Here is a 19,371-nt window from a genome sequence, read left to right on the forward strand (position 1 = left end):
AAAGTTGAGAGACCAGCTGGCGAACATATTTTAAAATTTACCAAGTTGCCAGGAACGCGACGCCGAATAAACAATAATGTCGCTCCATAACTGTTGAATGTATAAATTAAGCTATTGTTCGATAACAATTTCGCCTCATCAACTTAAAAGATATGTTAATATTATCGTTACCTTCCTTTAATTAATTAATACGCCAAACAAGCAGGGATGCCGCGTTTTCATCATGTTTTCTACCTTGTTTAACCGCCGCTCTAAACTGCATGTTCTTGTTTGCGCCCTCTTCCTTCTAGAGGCGGTTTTAATGGCAGCCGACGAGGGAATTAGCGCCCCCGCCCGTTTTATCTCGGCAAGTCCACCTCTTAACATCCGTGTGACAGCAGTGGATGGACACGAGCATTAATTCGCATTTTCCTTTTATTTTTAAACATTTTTTTTTGCTACATTTGGACGAATAACCCACCTAATGTTGTGCTCAGAAAATGTTTCTGAAAAAAAATAAATAAAAATTACTCATTGCTAGTTTTCAGTTTTGATGGTTGTCCGACAGCAACGCAGTGACAGCAGACTCCAGGAAATAGTCTGGAGCTCTGTTTATTTTTATTTTTTTTACGAATTAGTTACACAAAAGGAAACATAAAATGTTAATTGGTGACCGTTAGATGTGCTGGTAGGCGGATTCTGGGGGAGCCAGGCGGGCCGTTCCCCCGTTTCCAGTCTTCATGCTAAGCTAAGGCTAACCGGCTAACCGGCCGTAGCTTCGTACTTACCGTGCGGGCACGGGAGGGACTGTCGTTCTTCTCGCCAGCGGTCAGTAAGAGGGCGAATGAACACAATTCCCGATTCGTTCGTTTCTTTAAACAGAATTTGTAAATCCGAGGATGTAAAAAACTGATTCAATCTTCAGGTGTGTTTCCACCCTCGCAGAGGTTTCGCCGTAATGCAGTAAAGATGTCAGAGTGTCTTTCACAACACGGGATTGCACTCCTTGTCACCGCAAAACTTCTTAAAAAAAAGGGGAATTCCACCAAAATTTACTTATGTTTTTATTTTTGGGGGGGAGCACCTCCAAAATTTCGCCAAAATTTCTTCTCTTCAACGATTCAAGGACACTCAGAATAAACGAAAAGTAAATTCTCAAGTCAACTTTGATGGAATCCCCTTCCATGAAGCAGCCTCATGTGCCAATGTTACTGTTGCATTATTGTCTGCAGTGTCGAACACTGACCATTAGAAATATGCTTAGTTTTGTCAGCATTTTAGGACAAAGGGATTAACATCTGCATGTTGAGCCATCTTGTTATTTATTTGTGAATGTGTTTTCATTTTTCTGACTTTACTGTGAAACCAGGGGAGCTCATAACTCTTACACTAATTCAACTTCAGATACAAAACATTTGACTGACAGATTGTTCTGATGCCAAAATCAAGAGGCCTTAATTCAGCAAAACTAGATTGTAACAAAAAAACAAAAAAAAAAAAAGTCATTCCTGACAAAAAAAATCCAACTAAAGACTCCTTTGACCTGAAAGTCATGAGTGATTCATATATGAAATGTTAAGAAAACCGCTTTTGTACTCATTTTTACAGACTATTTATTAAACTGTGATTTTGTAAGAAATAAAATAAACAAAACAAAAAACAAAAACAAACGGTGAATCGCGTCGTGTCTTTTTAAGGGCTGTGTGTAAAGGTGTGTTCACCAGCAAAACATGTCACAGAAGATTAATACAAACATGAATTTTATTAATGCATACTTTTAACATTCACAATTTAGGAAAAACAAAGGCTTAAGGGCTTAAATCCAGGAAGATATGAATAATGACAAAGCAGCTGTTTTCATAATTTACAGTTTCGTATATTGTCAATAAATTGATTACACTCAAAAAAGGGGGGAGGGTGAGTTAATTTTCATATTCACATCTATGTTGGCACCTTTTCTTCACTGTGCAGTTTGGGTTCTGTGAGAAGACGTCGTAGTGAAACTGCTCAAGACTGAAACGAGGTCATGTCCTGACGCTGTGACAAGTCTCCGGCCAGGTTTGGGGATTAAGAGGCACATTAAAACATGAGCCATGGGGATTTCCCAACCGTTGGGAGAATCAGCTGCAGGACATAAACATCACATGTTTAAATGATCAACCAAAAAGGGCCAACTTTACCCTGCTACCATTCATCTCCCCCCTGCAGAAAAAAACAAAACAAAAAAAACAACGGAACACGTTTAGACCTAAAGGCACCTTGAGACCGAACTCATCTTTTAAAAAGCAAAATGGCCAAAGATTAAATTTGATTTCAAGTTGCCTCTGGGAAACTCATCTTTCAGCTATTGACTTAGAACAGACAACAGACTGAAACAAAAAGCAGGGTGGAGCGCCATATAATTTAAGGTCGAATTAAAACGACCCTCTCTCTACAAAGCAAATCAATTATTCTCGGACTGATGGAGGTAATAAGCTGCTAACCTGCAGGGGAGGTGGGGTTGTTAAATCGAATTTAAGGGGACAGTAAGAGCAGGCCGCAGCTTTTTCTAAAAATCAATTCATACATTTCAATATCTTAACCCTTTTCATAAATATTTATACATTTTTTAATAATAAAAAAGTGTCCATATGCATTTATAGAACATCCATCCTACTGTTGCAGAGTCATTGTTTTTCAGATTCGGTGCTGGTTTTCCTCTCCACAGAAACAGTCTCTGCTTAAGTTCATTCAGGGTCCACATAGCAACCTAGCAGCATCTCACCGGTTTCTCGGGTAAACTATCACCAAACAAAAGAGCGATGCGTCCGCCGTCCATCACAGATCAGGTGCATTCCCTCACACTCATCGCGGGGGGGGGACCCTGACGCCGCCACATGCTGGTAACATTTGGTGCATTCATCCGCTCACTAAAAAAAAAAAAAAAGAAGCAATTTGGCTTGTAAAAATGACCAAGTGGCTGTGGAAGTTTCAAATCCAGCGCTTTGACCAGCAGACGGGAGAAAATCAAGTTTCCTTTCCCGCTCTGTGGCTGCTCTGTGGAGGCTGACAGTCAGTTGAGCTTGATGGGCAGGTCCTCTCCGTATTTGCGGAGCAACTTGCTGTGGTTGTGGTCGATGGACCAGAGAGGAGGGAGGTGGCGAGGTCGCATGGTGGCCAGGAAATGCTGCCTCCAGCGATGCTCCAGGTCCATCAGGCCCCGCAGGCCCTGGTCCGCGTGAGCTCGCACCACCTTCAGGCCGTGGGGCACGTACGCCTCGTTGAATATCCTTCAGGAGGAGAGAGTCGCAGTGAGAGGCAGATTCTGCAGAATGCACTGACGGTCTGGAAAACAAACTGATACAGTCCTACGAAGACCCCATGCAAACCCAGTAAATGAATACGATAGTGTGATGATTAGAGATAGACCGATAAACTGGCTGAGCCGATATCATTATCCAGTATGAGCTCATCCTAGATACGAGTGTAAAAGTGTTTCCTGATATTGTTTTTTTTTCAAAAATGAATTAAAATAAAATGATCCAGCATTGGTCAGACTTCAACTGCAGCCAACACAACCTTGCAGTTAATGTTTTAGCAACATTTAAAATATAATTTTTAGTTTATTTTTGAGTTGCTGCATCAAATACTTCTGTGATCTATCTGAAGTAACTTCAAGCCTAAAAATCAGCTTAATGTAACAGTAACAACAGTAAACTATCGTCCATTGAGTCCAATACTGACATTAACGATACCAATAGTTAGAAAAACTGAACAACATGTTTGTGGTAGTAAAAGCAGCATCAAATGATAGAAGTGTATGATCAGGGAACTTCTGATGTGAGCAATTCATTTTGTTTCTTTAGACAGCGATGGACTGATGCTTGTCCTGTATTTATCATCACTTTTGATATTTGTCTGAGGTTAAGCCTGTTTTACACACGTGGGGATACAGGTGTATGTTATCAACCCATGTACTCTCCTATTTAAGCCCTTTGCTTATGTCCTTTCATGAGCCACGTGACTCACTGAGTGAAACATGCCGCTCACGCCAACGCTAATGAAATAGCATTCATGTACTTTTGTGGGCTGCGCAATCACTTGTGGCTTATTTTTCCCGATTACCAACATTCAGTCTTGCAGTTACCTGCACTTCTTGCTCTGTAATAGATGCTGTGTGCAAAACTTCTTTCTCCCCTGCATGAATATTTTCAGTATTTTGATCACGACTGGATGCAGCTGCAGCGCTTGGGCACATCTCCGTTTTGCATCACTGTAGTTTTAATTCATATTGGAGTACTAACATGGTTCTTGATACTTCGAAAGCGGGTCATTTGTAGTTGTTAGTGTAGCTAAACTAGATGTTTAGGTGATATTCATAGTAAAAATTGTATGCTGAGTTTTATTGTGTCTCTGAAAGGATTTTGTTATGTTGGTTCAGGGGAAGAAAAATTTGTTTCAAACTGGGAACAAATAACCAAACCAAAATAAATGAGATTGATTTTGTTTTGTTGGAGCGCGAATCTATAAAAACACACAGCTTGAATCGAAACTCACCTCGTCTCCAGACCAGCAGCCTGCTGCAGAGCCTCGTTTGTCAGCTCCTGCCTCTCGCTCACGTTTAGGAAACTCTTGATCAAAACCTCCAGCTCCTCTCGCCGCTGCTCGGGAAGTCCGTCCGCGGCAGTGAGCAGAGCCCGGGCTGCCGAGCGCACCCGCCGTCGGTCCGAGTCCTCCAGCAGACGAACCCCCTCCTCGCAACCCTGGGGGGCGGCGAACTCTTCGGCCAGATGCTGCTTCAGGAGGCTGTCGTGCACGTTGGAGGCAGCGTGGCAGCTGGTGCAGAGCAGCAGGATGTCGTGGGAGTTGTGGTCCTTCATCTCGGTGGGAAAATGTCGCCTGTACTCATGTGGCACGATATTTTTCCTGTGTGGCCAGAGAAAAATGTTGCATTAATCACATCTGCAAAGTAATTAAGTGTCTCCAATAAATGAGATATTCACTATTAAAAAAAAAAAAAAAAAAAAAACTAAATGGCTCAGTACAGGACACTCAAGTGCTTTTTATGTCACTGCTGGAGACTTAAGTCTACATTGTCCTGAAACTATTAGTCGACGGACAGGTAATTAATAGAAAACTATTTTAATAATCAGTTAATCCTTCAAGTAATTATTCAAGTAAAAATGAAAAATTCATTGGTTTAGGCTTCTCAAATACGAGGATTTACTGTTCAGTCTTGCTTTATATAACTAAATATTGAATATCTATGGGTTCTAGACTACTTCTGTCTGAAACAAAATAAAAACAAAGAACAGGTTCATTCATAAATACAAAATTTAAGAAAAGAACACCCTCCACTTCAAAACAGACAAAAGTAATTACAAGGTAAGTAAAGCAAGTCAAACCTGATGTATGAATCCGCTTTGCCGCAGACCACACAGAGGTTCTCCTTCGCAGTGAGATAGTAGTCCTGTTGGGAGTCGGGACGCCCCGATGGCTCGAACAGCAACCTCACAACAAAAGGATCTTCACTCTGAAGCACTGGGTCAGAAACAGATCTTATTTTAAGGCCTTTTTCTGAATCTCCTCCTCGGCGACTAGCACTATAAATACAGGGGGAAAAGATTCCTAGCTTGTTAAGTGGAGAAATGATAAATTAACAGTTTCGCTTTCTCAGAACAAACATCACAGTGAGTACCAAAGATTTAAAGCTACAATATGCAACTTTTAAACAAAATTTTTCAATCTTATTAGGTCAACATGCACACGTACGTGTTCATGCTTAAATGACCTGTTTGCCTGACGCAAACCTTTTAATGATGTTCACACTTTTCCATCTCTGGAATTAGGGGGAAACCAACAATCTGACATCGACACCCACAACACGTCGTAAGAGCTACTCCTTTTTTTAAGCATAACCTGGCCCTTAGCAGCCACGGTGCAAGAAGTCAAAGCAACGTGTTGGAAAACTTCAGGTAAACACAGAGCAACAAAGCTAAATATGCAGGGGGAAAAATTCTGCCTGTAAAGAAGACTTTACGGATGCTGGTTCAGGTGTACACTTCCCCATCTGAAGGGATAAGGAAGAAACTTTTAACTTAAGGCAAAGAGCTGTATGTTGCATGTTGTAGCCTCAAAGCTAAAAGCAGAATGAGAAAGATTGTTGTTTTCATTTTTACTCATTGTGCTGTACCTCCTATTCCTTTATCTAGGTACCATTTGGCTTTCTTCTTGTCGCAGGTACACAGAGGCTGGCCGTCGGGTGCATGGAGGAAGCAGTTATCATAGAGGGGAGACTTCCTGTACCAGGCAGAGTTTTACTTTTATTTTCAGATAAGTTGATTTTGGAGTTGCATCAGTTAAAATGTATTAAATCAAAATGAGCTTTTATGCTGAAACAAAACCTATTACTTCTATTTGAACATGTATGAAACAATATCATAGCAAAAAAAAGACACAAGAGTATGGAACTGGTATCTAGCCTATGCAGGTTCCATTCTGCTGGCCGCTGGGCCCACTCACGTACCACATTGATGAAACTTCTTGTAGACAATAAATGAAAACTGGTTAATTATTAGCTGCTGTTGCAAACGCTTTTTCGGCTCTTGATAAGTGTGTAGTCCCCCCCTCACCTGGCGGAATAGCCCACACCCAGAGGTTTCCTCTTGTTATTCTTTCGAGGGTCTGGGACTTGCTGATCTCCAGACTCTGGACTTTCATGAACGGGTGATTTACGGGTCCTCCGCCTCCTCTCTCCATCGGCGGCCCTGTCCTCTCCGTCTCCTCGGCCCCTGAAGGGCACGTCCACCAGGCCCTGGCAGCGGGCAGCCAACTCGGAGTAGGAGCTCCCGCTGGAAGAGGCGGGTCCGGCTTCAGAGTGGAGGCCGAGGAGGTGGAGGAAGAGAGCAATCGAAACTTGGGCATCTCTGGCAGCATAAGTCATCTAGAATGATCAGACGACAAAGTTACAGAGGAAAACACTAGAGAGACATGGGTGGAGGCAAATATTTTTTCCCCCTCTCTGAATTCCCATCTCAAAATTTTCTTCAATGTTACTCAACATAGAAACAAGGGGTCTCCTGGAGAATGTAGGTTTATGTTGTGGCTACCAGTTTCAATTATTTCAACTTGGTTTCTGAGAAATCATGTTTTTTTTTGTTTTCCAGTAAGTCTGGCAAGTCGGACGGCTCCGCATACTACATTACCCATGAGTCTCAGCTGCTGTTGCTACAGAGAACACAGTGAGACGTCCGAATCAGAGCTGTAGTTATTTCAAAGTCCTATTCACTGCAGTTGTGGACAAAACATGGAGTTGTAGAGTCTGAACTGAACCGAAATTGACCCAGAATCCATAAGTGAAATTTATTTAAGCTACAGACTGTAAAATCAGTCGTCCCCCCCCCACAGCGTAATCTTTAGCTTCTGCCCACCATTAAGCATTAATGTGAAAGATTTTTAAGCTCCGGGATTGGATGTTTCTTACAAAATGCACACTGGGGCTTAGTTTTAACTTCGTCTTACTCTCTTATGTACACGGGCTTGTGCCTTTGATGTTTTATGAGAACAAAAAAAAAAAAAAAAAAACCCAAAGATTTAACTGGGAGAGTTTGATACTCATCCAAGCTACGGCAGTACACCCACTGTGAAAATGAATTAGATTTATGGAACCAGGGACACCCAGGATAACTCCCCCCTTTAGATACCATCTTTAAATTTTTTGATTTATGTATTGAAGCAGATCTGAAAAATGAGTAGTATGAAAAATATGAAGAATGTTGCAATATAATGAATCACTACCTGCTCCAGCGTCAGTTGATCTGCTTCCCAGTCACTGCAGCGCAGCTCCAGAGATTTATCTAGAGATACATTCAACAGATCTGCTGCCAGGGACTTCAGGCTAAGGCCATTATTCACTGCGGCTTGCCTGAAAATGGAGACAGAATTGAAAACAAGCGTTCTCAATTTACACACATAGCCTCTCGCAATGTGACTATCGACAAACAAGAGCAAAAAGTCACGTTTCCTAAGAAAAAGGGCTGCAAACGTCAACAACCAAACTACCTTTGTCTTAAGGCAAGATAACGCAGGTCGACGGTACACGTCAGGGACAGACCGTAGTCACGTGTCAGGCGCCTGCCATCTTCATAGCAACCGACGCCAACTTTCAAAATGTGGGGGTCTCGGAGGACTTCCATTAAGCTGAGCGGGAAGGGCTGCTGACCGCTGCGGAACGGCAGCAGCCTCACCAGGACACACAGACCTGAATATGAGGCCATCTGTAACAGGGAGACCGCGGAGGCTTGGCCCTTCACCGAGACCTGCGACAGGAAACAGCAGCCGGGTCAGACAAGAACACGAGCCACTTGAAATATTAAAGGAGGATTTTTAAAAGGAAAATTCCACCCTTCTGATAACTTTACATTGGTATAGATTGTCAAATGGATGTTATGCATTTTCTGGGTTGTTTGTACCGAGTGTAGTGATTTACTTTGGGTAAATTGCTTTCTCGTCTATCTGGTTAACTGTCACTGGAAGCACTGGTATGACTCCCCTGTTTCCCTTGATTTATTTTTCCTATTTGAGAATTAAATGCTAAATTAAGTGTTAAAAAAAAAAAAGGGTGACGGATTCTGAGGGATGACACCAAAGTAAAAAGTGATGATTTTTCAGACAGTTGAACTGAACTAACTGTCAACAGGAGTGCAGCAAATTTTCACTATCAATTAATCTACTGATTACTTTCTTGATCATTTCACTCCGTTGTCTATAAAATGTCAGAAAGTGGTGAAGAAAAAAAAAATCTCATCATAATTTCCTGAAACCCAAGGTGACACCCTTCAAATTAGGGCTGCCACTAAATCAGTTTCATTATTAATTAATATGGCAATTATTTTCTCAGTTAATCATTTAGTCTATGAAATGTAAAAAACAGTGATAAAATCCCCATCACAATTTCTCAAATCCCAATGTGCCATCTTCAAATTGCATGTTTTATCAGTAAAAATACCAAAGATATTCAATTAATATTGTATATGGGAGAAGAAAGGCAGAAGAGAGACACTTTCAAGGGGCTACAAGAAGGGGATTTTAAGCTTTTTTGCTGAAAAACTAGTGATGAATAATGGATCATTAAATCGATTTTTTTTTTTTTTCAGTTTTGCTGGACCAACCAACCATACAAAACCTACTGACCGACTAACTGTATCAGCTCTATCTGTCAAACTCCACTCGAGAATAATGTTGTCTGCATCTGGCCAGTTACCCACAGGAATAAGGAAAGTAAACCAAACAAACAAAGTAGTACGAACACAGTGTACGATGCTTAATCATTTGGGGTGGATTTTTCCACTTCGTATTTTAAACCATGCAAAAAGGTATTTCTTACGCCTTTGGTCTTTACCCATTCACAGTCAAGCCCCAGCACAGGGAAGACTGACAGCTCCTTTTGCATCAGCGGCCACAGCTGCTGCCATTCCTCTTCAGAGCTCACCATAACCGGTTTCACCCCCAGCAGCTGTTCAGAAGAAGGTATCTGTACAGGAGGGGGCACATGTGTGGTCTGACACTCCACAGCCTTGAATTCCTTCTCTAGGAGGTTTTGCGGTTGGATGTGTTGATACTCCGCACCTGTGTACTCCTTTTCCACAGGACCTGGAGCCTCCGCAGGATCAGCCGCCTTCTGGATGGAAGGCAGCCTCTTCCTTTTTGTTCGGTAAACTCGCCATATGAGCAGCCCTCCTAAGGCTGCCCCAAGTATTGTTGTTATGACAGCAGTTAAAGGCCCCCGATGAGACATGTTGACTTGTAGGGATTTTTTTTTTTTTTTTTTAAACAGGCTGAAAAGTGTAAACCTAGAGTCAAAAAAAAAAAAAACCCAAACACACGCATGTTTTGTCTTGAGTGGTCAGATCTGCATGTCCCAAATTGTTTGTTAATAAAAAGGCAAGCGATGTTTTACCTTTCTTGTGTCACTGGGAACCCGTGTAAACCTGGCTCTCTCTCTTCGGTCGGGACAGGCGCTGCATCCCTCTGGAACAAAAAAGGCGAACACCACAGGTCCTCCTTTCATAAAACAGTAAGAGTAGTAACATTAAAGCCCTACGGGTGACATTACCCATGCACAACTTTAAATCCAGAGTTGTTCTGTAAAGCAGATACACTTCCTATCAGACCATAATAACCCACAAGTTATCATGGAAAAGCCAAGGAACTACCTTCACTGTAATCATACCGGTGTTACACCAGATTCTGTGAGTAAACATGGTGTTTGTTAAAGAAATAAAGAAATAAAAAAAATAACAACAATAATAATAATATATATTTTAAATACTGCTGCTAAAGATTTTCTGTTTTTTTTTTTGTTCGTTTCTTTCCCTGTTGGCCGGACAAAACAAGACATCACAAGTTTGTCACCTTGGACTTGGAGAAGGTCCGGATTGAGGTTCTCTTTTTTCTGACATTTTATAGACTAAACAAGCAATCAATCAAAGAAAATAGGCAGATTAATCAATAATGAAAATAATCATAAGTTGCGGCCCTAGGGGGCAGTATTTGATGTTCCAAGGTCATATTTATTAGGAATTCCATGAGCCTTGTATACACATTGTTGTCTACAGTAGATTTATGGAGAATCGTGTAAAAGTGAAAATTACAAAAATGGTAAGCTTCCGCTTTCTTTGACAATATTCTTTGCAGATGTGTGTGTGTGTGTGTGTGTGTCGAGTTGTCTCTCAATCTGTGCGTGTGTACTCAGATTTGTGAATGCGTGCAAGGATCTGCAAATGCGTAAAAAGACGCGGTGCATTGTGCAAACAAATGTGAAAATATAGGCACTCAAAACAAAAACAAAACAGAATGCAAATGGCCTTTTATTACGAGTGAACGCCACTTGTTTAGCTTCGAGACCTGGAGAAAAAAACAAAAACAAAAAAAAACCTAATTCTTTCGACCCCAGGGTGGCTTCTCAACAGGCTGCATTTTTAAGTGTGACTTGTTCCACTGGTAGGGTTTTCTGTGCCCGTTTAATATCGCTAACACCAACAAACACCAACAACATCATCATCACCATCATCATCATCATCATCAACAGAAGTCGACCAGGTTTCACCAAGTGAGGTGTCAAGGCTCTACAGACCTATAAACTACACTTTCTGCCGTCACAGCTGCCTATAAGTACAGTATACGCGTAGGTATTATTTCTAAAAAAAAAAAAAGCTGGCAGAGGCAGTGAAACGCTCGCAGACTTTCCCGATCGGGTGACGGAGTTTGTTGTCACACAAGCCACAGGTCGGGTTGTGTTAGGTTAGCTACCGGCTAGCTCGCTAACGCGCGTCTCGCCGACGCTAAGCAGGTAGAAGACAGAGGCTGGGTTACGACGTTATACTATCTGGGAGCACAGGTTCAACACAAGACAGGGCGGTTATATGACCAAGCCGCGGGGGCAACGATTTCATGCAAAAAAAACCAAACAAAAAAACAAAAAACAAAACCCGCCTGTGCTGCCATTCAACCGTTTAAGTTGAGCTCTCACTTGCACCTAGCAGTTAGTGTAACTTCTTCCGGCATTGACCGGGTCCCCCTTTCTCCTTTCCCATGGAAACTTGTTTCGAAGGTGGGACTGTGCTCCGTGACTGTGATCAGCTTTTCCCCGTCAGGGCAAAGTTAAAACAAACCTTTGCCCGGCTAGCCTCAATAGCTAGCCGGGTAACTTGCTAACTCGTTAACTCTGCGGCTCCTACAGCCCCGCGACCTTGGACCGGACGGGATGCGTGACTGCATAACAGCGGTGCAGTACCTCGGCGTGCTAACAGACGGATTGTCGCTCTTACCTTCGCGTTATTAACCAACACGGCACCAGTGTCACGCACACATGTGCACTTGTTTTCTTATTGCTCAACTAGCCCATGTCCTCCTGGCTGTATTTATAACGACGCTGCTGCACCGGGACACAGATCTCCGGCCAGCGCCGCCTGGCGGAAGGATGGACAAACATCACCACAGACCAAAGCAACTTACCGCTGGGGCCTTTGGGAAAGTCACAGCTTGGCTTTTATAATCTCATTCAGTCTGCAAATAGTCTCATATAATTGCATCCTACAAGTGCAAAGTAGTGAATTGTTTCATATCGACAGAAAATGATCCCAATCTACTCATCTGTTACCTGGTTATATTTTTGTATTTACTGTTGTTTAGTATTTTATGCACGTGCTTGTAGTAGGGCTGAAACTAAATATTTATCATTTGTAATTACCGTTTAGTCTATGAAAACTGCCCAACAAAATTTCCCTGAACCTGAAGGGGATGTCTTCAAATTGCTTGTTTTTTTCCGACAACCAGCCCAAAACCCAAAGACACTCAATTTACAATCACATAGAACATAAAAAAAGCACTAAATTATCACATTTGAGAAGCTGGAACAGGCGAATGTTTGTCTTTTTTGTTTGATAAATATCCAAAAATAGATGCTGAATATTTTCTTTTTCAGTTCTAGCTTGTGCCCCGAGAAAAATTTCCTCATCTGTGTTAAAGGATTTCACTATGCATTGTATACATTCAAACTTTATTCATTCAGGAACACAAACCACTTTTTCCTCTACCACCATCAATTTATTCAATCTTTTAGCTTCAATATTTCTCCAAAGAAGTGTAATAAAGTAATGAAATAATTACAAAATGGAAAAATAGATCAGAGAATAGATCATATTCACAGGTTTGATTAAAAAAAAAAAAAACATGACAGAGAGAAATCAGACAGTGAGATGAAACCGTTTTATCTCCCTGCAGTTTTCTGCTGACCGTCAGAACCACAGCAGGCTCACAGAGGTCAGGGCAGGTAAGCATGCAGCTTCTCAGCTACTGCAGCACCACAACTGACTAACCCATGTTGATCAACGTCACCTGTGAGGTCAAATCGTCTACTTTAGTGCTTGTGCAAAATAAAAATTTATAAATCAACTACTAAAAAAAAAAAAAAATAATAATAGTTCAAGAGATGGAGAAACAGGAGATGACAAATCCTACTGTGTTAAATAAAAAACAAGATCGTTACCACACAAAAAGAATGACTATGAAGACAGAAGGAGTAAAATGTTAAGTACTGATGTGTACTAAACTATTAAAAACTGAGCACAGGTAAGAGAGGCAACCAGTTGGGCATCACCACCCATTGCTAGGTCCACATTGATTGTTGCTGCAATGATACCGTATTTACAGTGAGATGCTTCACATCCAATTACAGGATGCAATAAAAGAGATTTTTCTTCAAAAATAAAACAAAACACAAAGGTAAAGCAGCTGTCCCTTCACAAAATCTCTTTACATCACATTAAAAATTAGCACTGCCGTGAGCTGTGTGTACAGTATAGATTCTTTATAGATATATATATATAGATATATATATCTATATATATATATATTTATGTATAATATATATAGGGTCATTTCTTGTATACACGAACATAAACTTGTCTCATTGTAGCTAGCCTCTGCCTTTGGCAAGATTACTTACAACTCTTCTGTTAGATTCCAAAGCTATTTAAAATATACTTAATGCATAAAAATAAAGATTTTGGCATTGTCTCACTCTTCTTCTGATTAGGAAGTTATTAGGAGAACTTCTCATCTGGAAGCTGAGTTCTCTCAGTGCTGCAGTTCCTCTGCCAGGTGAGGGGGGGGGGGTCTCGCCCTGTCAACAGGGGGGCGCTGGGAGCTGGACCAAGCGAAGGAGGGCAGGGGACGGGAGCTACCACACCTTGGTGGGTGGTAGGGGGCTTGACAGTGGGCACAGATATTCCACAGGGTGATGAGGACCTTGCGCTCCACAGCACAAGCAAAACAATACAGACAATGCTAATGAAATGCCTGGGGAGCTGCCCTCTTGTTAACAGCAACCTGTTTTGTTATTTTTTTCTGAGTTCTGCTCCCTGTTGATTCACCCGTTGCTCTCCACCGTCTGCCAGTTCTTTTTAGCCCCGTTGAGCTTGTCCACTGAAACCGAGATGAAGTGAGACGGGACATTCCCCTCTCCTCTGCAATCAATTACCCACCTGCTCAATCAACTCCTCATTGTCCAGTACTTTCTCATCTCACGCACCGTCTTCAGAGCTGGATCTCAAAGGTCTTGTGCAGCTCGGTGGAGAAGGGATTCGTCGGGGAGGGGGTGGTGCGCTGACGCGAGCGGCTCTCCAGGGCTGCCCACTGGGCCTCAAAGGCATCTTCCTGCTGCTGTGGGGGTGGCTGGGTGGCCGGGGAGGATGGAGCAAGTTGGGATGGAGCCGCCCAGCTGTCTGCCCCGTTAAAGGTTACACTACCATTGGATGGCTGGAGGTGAACAGGGTTCATGGCGGGGGGCTGTGGGGGTTTGATGAACGGGCTGACGCTGCCGACGGCCTGGGCATCGTGCTGGGGCGTCGTGGAGGCAGGGACGGGGAACGGCTGGGGTTGCGTGGCTGAGCCGAACACATTGGCCACCATCTGTGAAGGAGTGATACCGACCACAGGCACGCTGGGCTGAGGGAATGGCAGCCCGTTGGACATTGGGTAGGAGGCTGGAGCCTGAGTGTGGAAGGCGGGCTGGCGAGGGGGCAACATGGGCACAGCGGGGGGCAGGGAGGACATGAAGGGAACAGCGGGAACAGACGCCACAGGTATCGGCACAGGGGCAGTGAACGGCTGGGTGGGAGGCGATGCTGCCGCCATGACTGGATTAGGCTGCGGGGCTCGGACAGACTTGGCGACTTCGTCTAACCACCGGTCTGCTTCTGATGGCGTGCGTTTGTGAGAGGGTATGGCTGGGGAGGATGAGGGGGGCACTACTATCACTGGAGCAGGGGACGACCAGTCATTTCCTGTTGTCAGAAAGGACACAGAAAAGGCAAAGTAAGTCAGTCAATAAAACATTTAAGACGAATTAGGTATAAGCAGTTCCAATGTACCCATGGAAATACAGACAAAGTACCACTGGATTACTTTAATACTGAAAAATGTGTAGATCTCAGTCAAGTTCTGGAGTTATGCTCCTCGTAACTCCAGAACTTGATGCGATGCGATGGACCTCAGAGATGAGGATATTCTTGGAAAGTGTAAGTAACGCTGAATCTACAAATACCGTATGTGGATCATATGGGTACGTTCAGATTTGGCTGAGTTATGACTCGGAGAAGGAGTACTACTTTACTCGCCAACTGCCAGCAATCCGGCGCTAAGGGCTTTAAAGTATTTTAATTGCCTCAGTGAGCTTTTTGTCACTGCCGCTGCTGCAGCTCCAGCTGCGGACTGTGTTGATCGGCGGGCCAAAGCAGCAGATCAATCTATCAATGATCAATCAGTGATTGACAATCTGTTGTTCAGAACCTTCCCCCTTCACCTATGCTGTACTGTCTCTCCCTCCGTCTCACAGTTTGAAAACCTCTGGTTTAAGTGATTCTGACTCTGAATCATTAAAATCTTCGATGTACAATGAAAGTAAACATGTCTGGTAGGACCAATAACTTATTGACATTCACCCATTGTATCCCCATGTCCGTTATGATAAGAGGAACTTTATCCTGGGCAATATCTCCAAAAGGACACACTATGGCCAACTGTAATTTCCTAATGACATATTTTTCATTTCAGTATCACCCTCTCAGTGCGTCCAAACTTTACCATTGAACCTTCCTGAGGAGCTGCTTACCTGGCTGTGCTGAGGCCGGGGCCCCTGCTGGGGTCTTAGCCCAGGGGTTAGTTTCTCGAGCAGGCAGAGCAGGGGGCAGAACTGGGGGGTTAGCAGTAGCAGCAGCAGCAGCAGCAGCAACAGCAGCAACAGAGAAGGCAGGAGCTGTGCCGTTCACTACAGCAGATAAAAGACAGATGCTAGTACAAAGCAAGCTTGTGTGTCGGGTGTCGTGGACCGATCTTGTGTTAGACATGCACAATGTTACCATGCAGTTAACTGGCAGTCTTAACAAGTGTTAATCACACATATGTTATAAACTTAGTTATGACAAAGTTTGGCCAGGCACACATTCCCTAACAGCAAATTTAACTGAAAGCAACGTATTTGTCAAATCATTGGAAGTCTATTCCTTTTTCCTACGGAGCCAAATTACCCGGAAATTCAGCCAAAATGTGGGCCCTGAAGGAGACTGCTGCCCAGAAAAATTGGCCACAGATAACTTTTGGCTCTCATGCGCAGTGAACAAACAATCTATTAGTGTGTGCTTCTCTATTTCCCTACTGAATGAGGCAGTTTTGCTTGGCAAATGCGAAATGGAACTAATGAACTAATTCAATGTAACTTTATGACAGTAGCAAACAGAGCAGAAGTAATGTGTCATTTCTCTACTTAAAACTTTGTAGTTGAGTAACACCTCAACGCACGGTAACCAACTGTGAGTTGTCGCAGTGTGGATGCCCAGTTCCACAGGTTAACATAGGAGGCTATACGAAGAGGTTTTACCTGGTGCCACAGGAGACTGCGGGGATGAAGCTGCCTTGGGCATTGGTGCTGAAGAGAAGGGGTCCTCTGGGGGTCCGCTGAATGCTGTTGTGATCTGAGTACACAGCGAACTGATGCTGTCACCTTCCCCCTCTACCTCAGGTACTAGAGGAGGACACCGGAATTAACCAGAGTTAAAAAAAAAAAAAAAAAAGGGGGGGGGGGGAATATCACTAAAATACGTAAGACAAAGTACACAACTCCAGTAGAGGATAGGAAAGAAATTTGTCCTGGGAATGTGTTGGATTAGTTACTAATCCAAAAACTCAAAGTATTTCAAAACCCAGACTGAAAAGACGACCTTTTATTCAGATGTTCTTTGCGACTTATGGTGGATCCTTACCAATAATCCTTACAGACAGTGTACTTGAGGGTTATCGGTGAGATGTGTGAAAGAACAAAGGAGCTGAGGACACGGACGGTCGATCCCAGACTCACCTGTGTTTTTGATGGGGAAGTCCGACTTGCGCTGCATGGTGGAGGGCAGCTCGTTCATACGCAGTGACAGTTGTCGTTTGAAGGGAGACGTCTTCTGACTGAGGGCCGGGAAGCCTCTGAAGGAGCCCTGCCTGGCAAGAGCCTCGGCTGGTGCGTGTCTGCGGGGTATCGCCTGAGGACCCAGGGTGGGCACAGAGAGGGGCGGGGAGGACGAGGGGGATGGTGAACCTCCAGTCTGATGGGCTGAGGAGTTTGTCACACTGGTGGCTGAGTTCCCAGCAACCTTCACATCTGTCTCTGCTGTTACAGAAGGGCGGATTTAAGACAGTGTTACGCCACAGAAAGTAACGGCTGTGCCAAGAAATTCCAAATAAATCAGAGTTAAAGGTTTCTTGCCAAAGTTTTAAAAATGTGTTTTCAGGATAATGAATTCCTTCAGTCAAAAGGTTCAAACATGTTACATTATCTGAATATATGAAACACATACTAAATGTAAAATTTGCACGCTGTGGTATTTACAAAAACATTTTTTAAAATTGAGTTGCATTTTCCAGGGCTGTGTATTTATTTTTATTTGTAGTTGTTATTTGGCCATTGCTCAAAAGGCCGACTTCTTTTTTCTGTTCCAAATGGGTCATAAGTCAAACAAATGTAGCAATAACATTAGCTGGAAGTGGGAGTATACATAAAAAGACCTTGGTTAAACTGGCCAACCTTTTTCCCAGGTCAGGGAATAACACAACAAATACAGACCTTTTTTAGCATCCTGTAGCTGCCTCATGACTTCCTCCCGCTCTGCCGCCTCTGTTGCCGTAGTAACGCGAAATGAGCCCTCGCGGGTGAAAGTAGTTCTGTTCGCATCAAAGGTTGCCGTGACCCCACACTCCTTCTCCCGTTTCTGTTTACGCTCCAAACAAGCGGCGAATGCACAACCCACAGCGTGACTGAGACGTTCTCCCTGAAGTGGGACGATATAAAAAATAAAAATAATAATAATAATTCTTAAGGTCTGCAGGGGTCCAGTGTTTTCTCTTGAGTTCATTCAGCAGTGGTGTACCACTACAGAAAAAACACTACCCTCACTGACATTCAGAGTGTGAAATTGATATAACGGCCTTATTTAGATGAGCAGTCTTACTGTAAAGTAATAATTACTTTTCCCATAATAAAAATTATATAAAACCTGTAGTTTACAACAGACTTACAACTAACAATTATTTTCGTTACTGATTAATCTGTTGATTATTTTTTAGAATCCACACACTTGGGAAGAGAACAGAGAGTTTTTTACTTGATAAATGTCTTAAACAATTACTTGATTATAAAAAATGGTTGGCCATTCATTCTCCGTCAGTTGACTCACTGATTAATCAACTAATTGTGTTCACTACATCCTTCACATGACATGGGAAAGACGGAGGATTGTACAGTATAAGACCGTGCCTTTTGAGGCCACTACAGGGCAGTTAGGGCAACTGAAATTGTCTCTAGCAAGATCTTAATCCCAAGCGCAGGCAGCCTAACATTCAAATTATATATATTAATGGTGTAGTAAAAATCTTGATTTAAATCTACGTGCACTGTGTGTTGTGCATAGCATCTGTTTTGTCTTCAAGATGAGGCCATGAGCAGTATCCTATCTAGCGTCAATAATGCTTTAGAGTAAATAGTCTTCCTCATCTCTCACTTTTCATCTAACATGTAAAAACGATTAGGCTTCAGAAAGATTGCTCACTGAGTCTTTGATGGCCATAAAACAATGGCAAATCCAGCGTCGCGTGGTGCCGTCCCTGCAGATGTAAGAAAACGCCCTCTCAAAGTTCCGGTCCGGAGCGCAGAAGGACACCTTCTCTATTGTCTGGTCCAGAATCAGGTCCTGCAAAAAAGAATAAACCACTGCCTCATTATCATAAGATTAAAAACTATGGTCGGGACTAAGGGACTCTCACTCAAGTCTACTCAAAATGTGGGATTAAAGAGTGCACAGTGAACAGTACTTCAGTGAGAAGACCTGGCTACAAGGGTGCTTTAGAAAGACTGAACTACTATCAGTTCCAGAAGCACCGGCGTGCACCCGGTTACAACCGTAACCCTGACCGTCACGTACAGGGCAACACTAAAAAGATAGTGGAAGGAATCCTGGATCCTGGTCTTAATTGTTCTGCTTTTAATAGAACATAAAGACAAAAAAAAATTAAACAGAATAAAATAAGAAATACAGGATCATGGACCTCTTAACAGTATCTTTTCACAAGCAACAGTGCTTGCTCTAAATAAATAAATGAATAAATAAATATTTTAGATAATTTTCATGGATTGGCAGAGCTCAGCATCCACTCTCTTGGTGATTTTGTGGTGGAATTATTTCATTCTTATTCACAGACAAACACATTTGTCTGAAAACAGATTTTTAAAATACACACTTATTCAGTAAAACTCATTGACAATAAAAAACACAATTCCTCACTCAAAAAAAGGATTTTCTTGGCAGGAAAAAT

At 42.7% G+C, this 19,371-nt stretch overlaps 2 protein-coding genes across 9 annotated transcripts in view; both read right to left on the reverse strand.

Moving 5' to 3' along the window:
* Window positions 1–1,722: 1,722 nt before the first annotated feature.
* Window positions 1,723–11,926, reverse strand: exd2 (exonuclease 3'-5' domain containing 2). 3 transcript variants are annotated; one of them, XM_040138008.1, is made up of 11 exons: window positions 11,787–11,926; window positions 9,917–10,020; window positions 9,344–9,809; window positions 8,020–8,276; window positions 7,756–7,882; window positions 6,591–6,901; window positions 6,152–6,258; window positions 5,364–5,499; window positions 4,516–4,884; window positions 2,995–3,248; window positions 1,723–2,888 (listed from the first exon to the last, which is right to left on the reverse strand). In XM_040138008.1, the coding sequence occupies exons 3-10, from the start codon at window positions 9,752–9,754 to the stop codon at window positions 3,032–3,034; spliced, it is 1,935 nt and encodes a 644-aa protein (XP_039993942.1). In that variant the 5' UTR covers window positions 9,755–9,809; window positions 9,917–10,020; window positions 11,787–11,926; the 3' UTR covers window positions 1,723–2,888; window positions 2,995–3,031. The 3 variants fall into 3 exon arrangements, with proteins under 3 accessions (XP_039993942.1, XP_039993941.1, XP_039993940.1); XM_040138007.1 differs by having other exon boundaries at window positions 1,723–3,248; window positions 9,917–9,987; XM_040138006.1 differs by having other exon boundaries at window positions 1,723–3,248.
* A 589-nt stretch (window positions 11,927–12,515) lies between these two features.
* numb (NUMB endocytic adaptor protein) overlaps window positions 12,516–19,371 on the reverse strand; it is a 42,150-nt gene continuing 35,294 nt past the window's right edge. For 2 of the 6 annotated variants that reach the window (XM_040137478.1, XM_040137476.1), the window contains 6 exons: window positions 18,609–18,749; window positions 17,627–17,831; window positions 16,874–17,170; window positions 16,397–16,540; window positions 15,632–15,787; window positions 12,516–14,804 (listed from right to left, as the gene is read on the reverse strand). In XM_040137478.1, the coding sequence (XP_039993412.1) occupies window positions 14,056–14,804; window positions 15,632–15,787; window positions 16,397–16,540; window positions 16,874–17,170; window positions 17,627–17,831; window positions 18,609–18,749 (1,692 nt within the window). In that variant the 3' untranslated portion in view covers window positions 12,516–14,055. Of the gene's footprint in view, window positions 14,805–15,631; window positions 15,788–16,396; window positions 16,541–16,873; window positions 17,174–17,626; window positions 17,832–18,608; window positions 18,750–19,371 lie in introns of all 6 variants that reach the window. The other 4 variants (XM_040137477.1, XM_040137475.1, XM_040137481.1 and 1 more) reach the window with 2 other exon arrangements.

The sequence above is a fragment of the Xiphias gladius genome, chromosome 10 (assembly GCF_016859285.1).
Source record: "Xiphias gladius isolate SHS-SW01 ecotype Sanya breed wild chromosome 10, ASM1685928v1, whole genome shotgun sequence".
NCBI lineage: Eukaryota > Metazoa > Chordata > Actinopteri > Istiophoriformes > Xiphiidae > Xiphias > Xiphias gladius.

Coding starts and splice junctions, on each gene's coding strand:
- exd2 (XM_040138007.1), bottom strand. CDS start 9,754: ATGTCTCATCGGGGGCCTTTAACTGCTGTCATAACAACAATACTTGGG. Junction 6,902..7,755: donor ATCAACTGACGCTGGAGCAG/GTAGTGATTCAT, acceptor TGATCATTCTAG/ATGACTTATGCTGCCAGAGA. Junction 5,500..6,151: donor CCTAGATAAAGGAATAGGAG/GTACAGCACAAT, acceptor TTTCTGACCCAG/TGCTTCAGAGTGAAGATCCT.